Below are 13,555 nucleotides of genomic sequence, written 5' to 3'. Positions count from 1 at the left end.
GCTCGCCCTCACCAGTGTCGAGCCGATTGCTTGTTCGGTTGAAGACAAGTAGATACAAAGTGGCTCACTCGCAGCCGGCTTGGCTAATACCGGGAGAGAGTTTAGATATGCCTTCAAATCTTCGAACGCCCGATCGCATTCTTCGTCCCAGTGAAACTTAGTGGCCTTGCGCAAGATTTTGAAAAAAGGAAGGCTCCGGTCGGCGATTTTGGATATGAATCTGGACAAAGCAGTTATCCGACCGGTCAAACGCTGCACTTTCCTCGTATTTCGCGGAGGCGGCATGTGTTGTAGAGCTTTCACCTTGCTGGGATTTGCTTCGATACCCCGCTCGGTCACTATGTAACCTAAGAAACACCCTCCTTTTGCTCCGAACAGACACTTCTAGGGATTTAGCTTGACTCCATATTTCCGCAGCGTTCGGAAGGTTTCCTCCATGTCTTTGAAGAGATCGGCCGCTCGGATGGACTTGATAAGAATGTCGTCCACATAAACTTCCAGATTCCGCCCGATCTGCTCCTTGAACACTTTGTTCATCAAGCGTTGATAAGTGGCTCCCGCGTTCTTCAATCCGAACGGCATCACATTATAGCAGTAGGTGCCGTCGGCCGTCATGAAGCTAACTTTTTCTTGATCTTCCCGGGCGAGCGGCACTTGATGATATCCCTGATAGGCGTCGAGCATGCATATCAACTCACAGTCGGCCGTAGAATCCACCAGTTGATCGATTCGGGGCAAGGGGTAAAAGTCCTTTGGGCACGCCTTGTTAAGGTCCCGGAAATCGATGCACACTCTCCACTTGTTGCCGGGCTTGGAAACTAGCACAACATTCGCCAGCCAGCTCGGGAACTGGACCTCGCGTATATGGCCGGCCTCCAAGAGTTTCTCCACCTCCGCTCGGATGATGGCATTCTGCTCGGCGCTGAAGTCCCTTTTTCTTTGCTTTACTGGCCGAGCGTTCAGTCAGACGTGGAGCTCATGCTGCGCTATACTTAGTGAAATTCCGGGCAGCTCATGGGTCGACCAGACGAAGACATCATGGTTTCTCCGGAGGCATAGGATCACCTCCTCTTTCTGATTCGCCTCCAGGTCGGACGCGATGAATGTCGTGGCCTCCGATCGGGTTGGGTGTATCTGCACTTCCTCTTTTTCTTCATAAACTAAAGAGGGAGGCTTTTCAGTTATAGCATTCACCTCGATCCGTGGCGACTTCCGAGTGGAATTTGCTTTTGCTCGGACCATTTCAACGTAGCATCGCCGAGCTGCCAGTTGATCTCCCCGTACTTCTCCCACTTTGTCTTCGACGGGGAACTTGATCTTCTGGTGGAAGGTGGAGACGGCCGCCCGGAACTCGCTGAGCGCCGGTCGTCCCAAAATGACGTTGTATGATGAGGGAGAGTCCACCACCACGAAGTTTGCTGTCCGCGTCCTCCTGAGCGGCTCTTCTCCCAGTGAGATAGCCAGCCGTATTTGTCCGACCGGCAGGACTTCATTGCCCGTGAACCCGTAGAGGGGGGTTGTCATGGGCAACAGCTCGGCTCGGTCAATTTGTAGTTGATCGAACGCCTTTTTGAATATGATGTTGACCGAGCTTCCTGTGTCAATAAAAACGCGGTGAATAGTGTAGTTGGCTATTACCGCTTTGATGAGCAGAGCGTCGTCGTGGGGCACTTCAACTCCTTCCAAGTCCCCGGGCCCGAAACTGATTTCGGGTCCACTCGCCCGTTCTCGACTGCAGCCAACTGCATGGATCTGGAGCTGCCGGACGCTCGCCTTTCTTGCTCGGTTAGAGTCTCCTCCGGTCGGCCCACCAGCTATGATGTTGATCTCGCCTCGGGAAGTATTGCTTCTATTTTCTTCTTCCCGAGCGGACGGTCGGGGACGTTCCCTAGACATCCGAAGATTCTCCCGCCTCGGAGAGCGATGCCGCTTAGGAGTCTGTTGTTGTCGTCTGTCGGCTACCGTTCGATCGGCTTCACTAGGCTTCTATCATCTGTCGGCTGATGGCGACCGACGACCGCCACCTCTGGGAACGAGGTGGGCGATTAGTGGAAGACTACGGCAATCCCTGGTGTTATGTGTGTCCGTCCGGTGGAAGGAGCAGAACATCGGGGTCCATCTCTTCTTTGGCCTGGGCCGCGCGACAGCTACCTCTTGCACCTGGGACCTAGCATGGGGGGAGCGGATTGTTTCAGGCGACTTCCGTTCGGCATGAGGAGCCCGCTCGGCTGGAGTTTCTTTTTTCCGGGCCGCTTGCGCTTCTTCCACGTTGATGTATTCGTTGGCCCGGTGCAGCATGTGGTCGTAGTCTCGGGTCGGCTTCCGAATGAGTGATCAGAAGAAATCCCCATCCACGAGGCCTTGTGTGAAGGCATTCATCATGGTCTCCGAGGTGGCCGTTGGAATGTCCATGGCCACTCTGTTGAACCACTGGATGTAAGCTCGGAGCGATTCGCGGGCTTCCTGTTTGATGGCAAACAAACTAACGCTGGTTTTTTGATAGCGCCGACTGCTTGCAAAATGATGGAGGAAGGCCGTTCGGAAGTCCTTGAAGCTTGTGATGGATCCGTCCGGCAGCCTCCGAAACCATCGTTGAGCCGATCCGGAAAGGGTGGTGAGGAAAACTCGACATTTCACCCCATCTGTGTATTGATGCAGAGTTGCAGTGTTATCGAATTTACTTAAATGATCATCCGGGTCGCTGGTTCCATTGTACTCACCGATCGTCGGAGGCACATAGTGCTTGGGCAGAGGGTCTCGTAGAATAACCTCTGAAAATTGGCGGTTGATCCGCTCGGGCGATGCGTCCGCTCGGGGGGCTTTTCCTTTTCTGCTATCTCGTCTTGGCATTTCATCCGAAGATAATCCCCGATCTCGATTAGTTGCTGCGGCTTCAGGGGTGCGGAATAGAGCTCGATGGAATGGAACCGTGGCCGGTGGTGCTTCCGCTCGGCCACCTGAGGTCGATGTGGCTTGCTGCTCAGGCCGCTCGACTAGTGTCTTTTGTTTTTGTTCCACAAGCTTGGCGGCCCTCAACTCGATCAGAGCATCAAGTTCTTCCGTGGAAAGCGTCACCGTGTGCTGTCGTCCAGCCTCGTCCATTGTTTCCGTTCGGATGCAGGAGCGCTCCCATAGACGGCGCCAAATTGATCCTGACCGAAGGCTGAATCAACGGACGCTGGGCACGTGGCACTCTCCGGGTAGCTGACGTGGATCGACGACTGATCGTACGAAACTCCGGCGAACTTGCACAGAAGTCGGGCCGGGAAGGGGTTCCCGGCGACGACCCTCCGACGCTCAAGTCAGGTAAGCGGACAGCAAAAGGTGGCTCCGAATATCAAAGAACGCGTACCTCCGGCGAAGTATAAGGCTCCTTATATAGAGCGGTGAAAGAGCTCACGCACACCTACCGAGGCAAACACGTGTCCTTAGCCCATACCTCTGTATGCGTTTGTCAGAAAGCTTACCTGACACCATACTGCTACAGTCTCGGCACGTCTTCGATGGGACAGCAGAACACCTCATCACCAGACTAAGAGTATGGCCTAGTCATAGGACTAGACGGCTGTCATAAGATGTTCCTCGTCCTTCTCTCCCTACCCCATGCCGGGGCGTCCGTCCGGTCAGCTGGACGGGGCGTCCCGTCCGGCCGGCCCTCATTTTACGCCCGGCCGGACGGCACTCACATCCCGTCCGGCCTTCCGTTTGCATCGGTATGCTGGGGAGATCTTCGGTAAGGTGTCATGTAGGGACTGCTAGCAGTATGTTACCTTGTGTCTTCGGCCAAGACTTCAGCTCGCCCCATCGTTACTGTTCAGTCGAGCGCCGGAACTTCGACTCCTGTCAGGGCGCCTTTTGCCCTCGGTTATTCATCGGTCGGCCGGCCGGGAGGTCGCCCCATCCTTCTCCGGTCGGCCGCTAGGTCCGTCCTTCTCCAGTCGACCACCTGACCTTTTGACTTTCACGTGGCGTTGACCCCTCAAAATGGGGATCTCCTGTTCTATCCGCCGGATAATTGGTGATACTCTCTCCTTTGATCAATAAGAACATGAATTAGAAATTTTTTATCTTATCTATATAATACAAAATAAAAATGCTAGTTTTTTTAAGTTCCCCCTTTTCCCCTTTTTCAACTTTCTCTTTCTGTGCTTCTCTTACTCATTGAGATTGGAGAAGAGAAACTGCACCTAACACTAACACGCTGATGCAGTCAGTGCTATGATGATTGTTGTTTGATTAAATTCAAATGTGTCATCAAAATAAAAGATTTTATTATTTTTTAGCAATAACAATTAGACACCTTTACCATTTCACTTCCGTGATAGATATTAAGTTTAACTTTTATTTAAATATATTTACAGTAATAAATTATTCAATTTTCCATTTGTCTTCATTCTATCATTTACAATTGTTCTGGTTTAGATAATGAAAAATATGATTTATTTTTTTTCTTTCGCTTTGTGCTTAAAAAGGCTTTCATTTAGTTCTTGATAAATGCTAGTTTGGTTTCATTATGATCTTTATTTTCTAAGGATTGTATTCAATTTTATCATTTTATATATTATTTTTTATTTATTTGTATTTTGTGCTTCGCTAATGATGATGAGTCGAACATGGGAGCATGATTTTTTTATATTGTTATCATATTTTATTGTTCTTATTTTCTCAATTTTGTTCCTTCTAGTAAAGGTTGTTCTCTCCATCTTTCATTTAAATACACTTATTTTTAGCTAAGTGAATTGTAAAGTTATTATCTACTTGAAGTGCATTATTATATATTAATAATTATACTTTGTTTAATACTTTCTCTAAATTAGATTATCAAAACTTGAATATAACATTTTAATTAATAATTTTACATCTAAAAAGTGAGAAAATTAAATTGTATAAAAAAATATTTTTTAAAATTAATATTTAATTTGTTAAAAAAAATTTTAAACCACCATTTTCGATCTAAATCTGAATGAAAAAAAGGTGAGAAATATTTTTTTTAAAATAATGTCAAAGGGCAAAAAAAAATTTTCTGCCTAGGACCTCAAATAGACTTGAGCCGAGCCTGAGAACTATACCCTGGGAGAAAGGTGAACATAAATGATCGCCGCAGGCCGATTCTAGAATCCGGTCAGATAAACGACAGAGGAAAACTTGCTCAAATCCGGCCGGATTTCGACGCCGATTGTACCAGTGGCGATCTCCCTGGGTTCACCTTCCCTCAAAATATAGTTCTGATTGGGCAGACGACCGGAGCCGACTACGATGAGCTGGAGGCAAGGCGGGCCCTGACTTTTAGGGGCTCTTGGCGAAAAGAGAAAAGAGATCTTTATAGGGAATTTTTTTTTTACTAGCGTACAATTTGAATAGAGTTTAATAGAAAACTTGAGAATCAATATATTTCATTTAAAATATGATAAACTCCATATAAAATATATTTCTCAAGATTCTTTAAAAAGTGCAACACCATACAAAATATATTTCCCAAAGTTTCTCTAAAAAGTACAATACCTATAAATACCAAAAAAAAAGTATAAAATAATCATTGAAAAAATCTAGATTTTTAGCATTTTGAGAAGCAATCAAGTTTTTCTAATACCAGTCATTTACATTCAAATCATTATCATCATTTTCTCTCAATTCTTCGTGTTCATTCGTTGCATGATTATGATGATCATTTTCTTTCAATTCTTCCCACTCGTTGATTGCATGATCATTTAGTTCTTCTTGATTACTCGATTGTTGTTCATTTGTTATATGATCATTTAGTTCTTCTTGACTTTCTTCTTATAATTCATCAACTTAATATTCAATTGAACAGTCAACTTTAAAAAACTTACGAAGAACACCTTTGTGAGTTTTAATAATCCGTTCCATTCCTTTTTTTCTGACTTTCAAATTGATATTTCTTTGAAAAAATATTTGTACTACGAATTTCAAATGTAAAAATAAAATACACAAAATTAACAATGAAGCTAACAATGAAACAAATACAAACATTGAAAATAATAGTGAAAGAGCAATAAAGTCTGGTTTATGCATGAAACAATCGATATAATCTACTCTATAATGATTAAAATTGGGATAATATATTTTAACTCTTTTAAATCTGCAAGAAAAATTATAAAATATTGGACTCCAATATAATATTAAAAATTAATATTGAATATTGATAATAATAAAAAATATAGATAAATAGGTAACTTATATTATAAGTTTATATATTGATGAAACTAAAATTTCAATTAGAGAATAATTTTTTTTGATTTAATTAGAAGAGATTCAAAAGAGAAAGGAGGAAATTAGTGTTTATGATTCAAACTAATGTATTACTGAAGAAAGAGGTGTACAAGGAATAAAATTTTGGAAAGGGAAAAAGGATTGTTTCCATTCCTAAAATATTTTTTTGCCTTTATTAAAATAATCCAATAATATATATATGTTTCGACCTTTAATAAAATAATCCAAAAATATATATTTTTTGGGACCATTATTAAAATAATCTAACAATATATATATATATATATATATATATATATATATATATATATATATATATATATATATATATATATATATATATATATTTGGATCTTTATTAAAATAATCTAATAAAATATATTTTTTTAGATTTTATTAAAACAATCTAATTATATATAATCTTACTATTTTATTAAAAAATCTCCCCCCTTTACTAACTAACTTTGGTGAAACCTAAAATGAATTTACGTTACTATCCTTTTTTCTATTCATATTAAAAATAATTTCAAGGTTTATTAGTAATTTTCTTTGGTTGTTTTATATAAAAAATATAGTTCTCTTTAGTCCCACATCTTAGAATTGACAACACTATGATCAAAGAAGCTTCTATAAATATTTATGTTAAAAAAATATACTTTTCTTAGTTTCTTTTATTAAGATAAGTATAATATTAAATTAAAATAATTTTTTGCATAGGGAAGCTCATTACAATAGTTTATTGCTGGATTCTCTAACGTGACACTAGAAAATCCAAACAATTCAGATTTTCAAAGACCCAAATAATTTATATATTATTATATTACACACGCAACGCGTGTGTACAATCACACTAGTATATACTATATATGCATATCAAATTCGGGATCTTTAAAAATCGAGAGCCCTAAGTCATAGCCTCCGATGATATGCCTCAAAGTTGACCTTGACTGGAGGAAATGAGTAAGATAAGGAGACAAAGGATCCGATCTCAATGATAATTTGACTCGAGCAGAGAATTTTTTGGATAAAAAGTTTGATTTTGAAACTTATTTAAAATAACAAAAAAAAATATTTTTAATATCAATAATCATTAAAATCATAAAATTCTTGATGATACACATTTAATTTTTTTTTGTTTTTAATCGTTAAAATAATGACATGGTGACATATCGATAAATTTTAAAATAATTAAATTCAAAATTATAAGTCAAAAAATTTCACTTTTATATTTGCACCCCTAATGACTTACCTTTTCCAAAAAATATCTTAAATTGACAAATTTGCACATACTATTTTGTCCAACAAAATGATGATACTGTGAGTTGTTAACTCTAATGACATAATATCATGTATTTACTATGTCATTCTCGTTGTTAATGCTAAGTAAATTATGAAGGGAAAGGGGCATTTTGACAATTCTAGCTGTTGCTTACAAAACAAGAAGTTCCAATGGTCAACGAGATTTTTCAAAAAAATAAAATCTATAACATGTGATCATCAGTTAAAAGTTGCTGTAAGAGCCGTTCCACAATACCGCTTTTCCATAATTACCCTTCATTTTTCATGCATTACCACGAACCATCCGTTAACGATAAGCTTATAGAGTTACAATCGGAATCCCAAAGCTCTTTTTCCATCTCCTCCGTTCCTTCGCTCCTCGCGCCTCCGGAGCTATGATACAATATTATTTATAATTCACGACATATTTATAAAAAAAAATAATTCAAATGAGACTTATAATTAAAAGATGCATGCTGGGCTTTGGATCGTCTGTCATGTCATATGTACTTCCTAATTTATCTTGATGATTGATAAAAAATTTTTATAAGACCCAACTAATTACCCAGGCTCGAGGTTCCAACCTTGTTAATCTTTTTGTTTTTGTTCCATTCTTTCCCTCTTCGCCATCAGGTATGTTATGTTTATCTAGAAAGATGAAAAAGGAAAGAAAATGAATTAATGAGGGGAAGAAAATTAGTAATGGAAAGAGAAAAGAATAAAAGAGGAGGGGAAAGAATACAGACTCTTCACAAAAAGAAGCGATAGAAGCGAAAGACAAAAAAAAAAAATAATAATAATAATAATAAATAAATAAAAAGAATCGTAGTGTTAAAGCATTGCTCCTTATAAAATTCCTTCCACGTCTTCTGTTTGATTTGTCGGATGATATTTCTATTGCTTACTGGCGGTGCGATTGTTAAACTGAGTTGATGATCTTAACGCCGACGATCACAAATGTTGGGACTCGGGATTGAAGATTCAGTGGTAGATTCTGAGATGTGGCAGATGGCTACAATCGCACGAAGGAGGAGCGGGAAGCGTAAACAGGGCATCGAGTCTCCAGAAATCTAGCAACAACATCAACTTTCTTCTTCTCCCATTCTCCCATTCACTAATAGCAAACATGAAGAGAAGTTTGTTTTTCCTCTCCTCACAGCAGCAACAACAATTGCCAGCCGTCGCTTGCCGTCTCCTTCTCCTTCTCAAGAGCAGCACCTTGCTATTTTTGTTGTCTTTTCCAACCATGCACAGCAACTGTCGAAGCTAGCCAGGGCAGTCATTGGATCCCGTCGAAGCACACTGAGGCCATTGGCAAAAAGGAGAAAGGCTCTCCTTCCTCGTCTTTCAATGTTTCCACAGCTTCATCATTGGTTTGTCATGTTCTCTCAGCCAACAGCAGTAAACCATCACTCCTTTCATCTCCTCCAAGATTTCCAACAGCAACAACATATCTCGTTGCTTTTTTTTCTAGTTGCCGACCATAATGAGCCAAAGGTATACCCGCTCTCTTGTTGCCCAAATCGTAAGCCATTTAGGTTTTCCATCTTTGGAATGCATGCTAGGTTAAGTACAGAAAGAGGAAAACGACACTCGAACCTGCATCCCACACTAATGCAAGTGAGCTGGCCAATTCCCCATCAGATGTCGGCTCCGATGGCCAAGCAAGGGAGGCGGTGAGCCCAGATGATCTGAAAATGAGACAGAGACTATAACAAGAGAGGATGCTAAAGCTGACTCTTGCTGCACGAGAAACAAAAGAGACACGACAAACAGAAAGAAAGGAGGGAGGAGAAGGCAAGCGATGGAACATGACAAATAAACTCTCGCAAGGACACGGGTCGGTAGAGGATGTCGCTCTAGACAACATATTGCATTAAGAGAGAGAATTGCTTTCTACCCGATTTGGACGGAAGCAAAGATGATAAAAAATTTATCCATCAATGGATTTATAAATTTATCCATTAAATAAACAAGAAGAATTCCATTAAATAAACAAAAAGAATTCTTTATGTTTTTTCGAAGTAAATCATTTTTTTCAAAAAAGTAAACCTAGGATAAAAATATTTCCATGATTTTTGTTTCCTTTGTCCCAAGTAAACAACGCAGTACACTCCTTCCTTTACCTCTTGTTCTCTCTACGCCCTAACTTTTGACGCACGCACGAGTTCCAAACATTAGATCGGGAGATCATATTTGAAGAACGTAACCCAAAACTTGAATAAGTTTGTTCTACAAGTTTACTTCATTGCCTTGTTTAAATGGTGATTTGTAAGTCATATGGGGCTAAACTTCTAACAATATTGTTGCAGGTGTTACTTCAATTCGCAAAAGTGCATTGGTTACTAATATATTTGTTTGAGCTTGTGTTTTGTGGAAGGGAAGTCGATATTTAGGATCGATCTATTCTATATTATTGTATATCGAACTGAGGGAAATTGAAGAACTCTTAATAAAGCAACTAGTGTGCAAAATTGGTTGAATGCATAAGCAGAAACACATCCTTGCATTAACTCAACAAGTTAGTAAATAACACTCAAATCCAAAAAAAACTATAACTTTTGCGTGAAGAACATTGAGTCATCAAATGGATTGCCCAAAAATCAACATACAAACTAATATTATTGACCAATTGCAGAAGCAAAAAGAAGCAATCTTTGAGATGCAAAGCAACCAGTTAATCATCCAACATTAGCTTCAGAAAGAAAACAATGATGTCTTGATCGTTTGTCGACAGAAACAAGTAAAATCGCAAGAACAGGAACAAACAAACAGTGATGATCAGATGCACGATCAAGGAGCGAACTTTATGAAGCAGAGTATCCATTTAGTCATCCAGCGTTAGATTCACAAAGAAGATAATGATGCCTCAAAACGAGGTTGTATAGATTATTTTTCTAACAGAGAAATCGAGTAAAATGGAGACCAAAAACAAGTAAAAGATCGATTTTGGGGGTGGAATTTTCGCCATCTAGTGGAATTGGTACTTTCTCACTCACCTTGCGCCTTCTGGTAAACGTAGGTGAGGCCACACTTGCCGCAGTAATGGCGGTCGAAATGGTTGGCCATGAAGGTGCCGGCGCCGCACTCAGCGTTGGGGCACTCCTTCCGCAGCCTGGTGACCTTGCCGGTGGAGTCGTCGACCTTGTAGAACTGAAGCACGGCTAGCTTGACCTTCTTCTTCTTGTGTTTAATCTTCTTGGGCTTCGTGTAGGTCTTCTTCTTGCGCTTTTTGGCGCCGCCGCGGAGGCGGAGGACGAGGTGGAGAGTGGACTCCTTCTGAATGTTGTAGTCGGCGAGAGTGCGGCCGTCCTCGAGCTGCTTCCCGGCGAAGATTAGGCGCTGCTGGTCGGGCGGAATCCCTTCCTTGTCCTGAATCTTTGCCTTGACGTTGTCGATGGTGTCCGACGACTCCACTTCGAGGGTGATCGTCTTTCCCGTGAGGGTCTTCACGAATATCTGCATATTCGCAGCCGATGGTGCTCCCGGCAACGCCGCCGCTTTCGATAGGAAGAAATTAGGGTTAGGGTTCGCTTTGGATAGGAAGAAGAGCAATTATATACGTTGGCATATGATTTGCTATTCTGCCGGGTGTAGATAATGTCAAAATGTACCAATTAAGCTTACCGTTGGTACTAAATCAACGGTAATCAACGCATTAAACTGAGAATATAAGTGACTATCATAAGATGTTCCGGCGGTACATCATATTCGATGCTCATGAAAACTGATTCTTTTATTGGCCAATTAAAAAAAAATCACTGAAGATTGCCAAATTTCATTATTTTCGAAGCTACTGTAGCTTTTATTGTGATATCCAAATCAGGACACGCACAAAGTTCTAGTTAGTGCAAGGCTCGGCCCCCCTTCCCCTTGTCGGTAATGAAACCCCTAATATTATGGAGTTTCATCAGTGGAGATAGAAGATATCGGCTCTTGTTCTACGTAAAAATCGCCCCTCCATACATGAATTTCTAAATTCACCACTGATTGAATGTTATTTTACGTTCGATGTTGTAAGAAGTTATTTTCAACATTTGAGTTCATGATCTCAAAATCATGTGATAAGGATTTTATCATTCGATGAGCCTTTCCTTCAACTTCCGTTATGACTAATCATCACACAAACCTATTTTAGGTATGTAATATAATATATAAATACATATAAATTAATAAATATTTACTATCAAATAATTAAATAAATATGATTTATTCTATAAAAATTTTAATCGGAAAATAACCTAAAAATTAGGTTGTTAATCATACATCAAATTACAGTGAGAATGTTTTATATCATCCAAATAATCAATGAAATATAAAGATGGATAAATATGATTAAAATTTTTTTCAAAGAATTGATGAGATACAAATAAATTGATGCGGCTGTATCGATATACAAAAGAGCTGAAATAGATGGATTATTGTGTTGTGATATAAAAAGAATAAGAAAGAGAAAGATGTAGTAAAATTAGAGAGGGAGAGGAGAGAACGATGAAGAATCAATAAAAATTGAAACCGTGAGAAGAAGTGATGTAGATAGTATAAATTAAAAAGTTATACATATGTGATTTAATAAAGATAAAAAATTAAAATTATTAATAAATTTTAAAATTATTTTTAGTGTAAAAAAAGAATATTAACGTAACTTAATTCATCAAATCAATTGAAAATCAATTATTAAAAGGTCTAGCTTCTTAATTAAACAGTAACATATCAAAATTATCAAAAAAAAAATTGTTTAAAAAAAAGAACGAATCACAAGTCCGCTGCAAGCCGTTTGTTGGCTTAACATAATACCATAATTCGAAATCCAATTGGGACAAGAGCAGACGTTACAATAGAATTTTAGATGTGGAGGTTAGCTGTTGGGCGAATTAATGAGCCATGGCATCAACTTGATGGACCATAACATCAATTGGGATATTGGATTAACAAAAAAAAAAAAAACTAATGGGTCATGACAACAACTTGATGAGCTTGATCTATGTAGGCCTTAATTTTGGGCTTCAATGGGCTTGATGGAAATTGACATTTAGTTTTCCTAATTAATTTGTTTATTAAATTCATTCATATGACCTATAGACCTATACATTAAGGCATCCTTAGTGTATGGCTATGGGAAGAGTTATAATGCATAAATATTCATTTATTAAAAAAATCAAATACAAATATTTAGTATAACTAAATAAAAGTATCAACATTCTAATTATTTTTTTATCAAAACAAAAATACATCATCAAATGAAATCATTTACATGTATTTATCATAATTAAATAAAGACACTTGCAAAGGCACCTATTGATTTTTTTTTTAAATATGTGCATTTGTATTTTAGTTATTATTTTTCTACCAAAGTAAACACACTTGCTATAATTAAATCAATAAATTTAGTAGAATATGGATGAACTTTTTTATCTCATTAATTGATAGAAACCTACTTTATATGCCTTAATTGTTATTCAAAGCCCACGCCAACAACAAACTTGCCCAACCCTAAAATAAAAAAAAATGTAGCAAGATGTCGGTAAGAATTCTAATGAGTAATGAAGAAATCTAAACCCTCATCCAAAGAAATCTCTCTTTTGGTTACGTCCACACGATTAATGATGCGAAATGACACTCATCTTCCACTAAACGTTTTACTCTCGATCTCTCAAGTCAACACTAGACAACATTGCTATCATGGACCAAAAGCTAAACCACTTTATTTCTTATTCCACGAGCTTACTCAATCAAATTAAATTAACAATCAACATGAAAACAAAGTCCCTCCAAAAGCTTTCTTCTCAAGGACGTGGCCCAAATCGTATAATAATTCCATCCAGTGACACTTTGATAGCGATCTTAATTATTCTCAATTTTTAAAAATATTTGATTAAAGAAAAGATTATTCTCTAATAATTATCATTATTTTTCTTCATGTTTTTTTCCCCTAAAGAGGACCAAGTGAAAGCTCAAGGAAGAGTATAAAGTTTGGTTGAGACAGTGACAAATTTAACCGCGTGTTGCATGCGCCCATGCAAATATTCTAAATTCGTCGCCTTGA

At 38.9% G+C, this 13,555-nt stretch overlaps 1 protein-coding gene across 1 annotated transcript; it reads right to left on the bottom strand.

Moving 5' to 3' along the window:
* Nucleotides 1-10,315: 10,315 nt before the first annotated feature.
* On the bottom strand, nt 10,316-11,046 carry LOC122008764 (ubiquitin-40S ribosomal protein S27a-like). The gene has a single exon (XM_042564605.1). It carries the CDS (start codon nt 10,972-10,974, stop codon nt 10,501-10,503), a length of 474 nt encoding a protein of 157 aa, XP_042420539.1. The 5' UTR covers nt 10,975-11,046; the 3' UTR covers nt 10,316-10,500.
* Nucleotides 11,047-13,555: the final 2,509 nt, after the last annotated feature.

The sequence above is a fragment of the Zingiber officinale genome, chromosome 8A (assembly GCF_018446385.1).
Source record: "Zingiber officinale cultivar Zhangliang chromosome 8A, Zo_v1.1, whole genome shotgun sequence".
Lineage (NCBI taxonomy): Eukaryota > Viridiplantae > Streptophyta > Magnoliopsida > Zingiberales > Zingiberaceae > Zingiber > Zingiber officinale.
Note: the sequence above shows the minus strand (reverse complement) of the source record. Positions and strands in the feature narration are given on the sequence as shown.

Coding starts and splice junctions, on each gene's coding strand:
- LOC122008764 (XM_042564605.1), bottom strand. CDS start 10,974: ATGCAGATATTCGTGAAGACCCTCACGGGAAAGACGATCACCCTCGAA.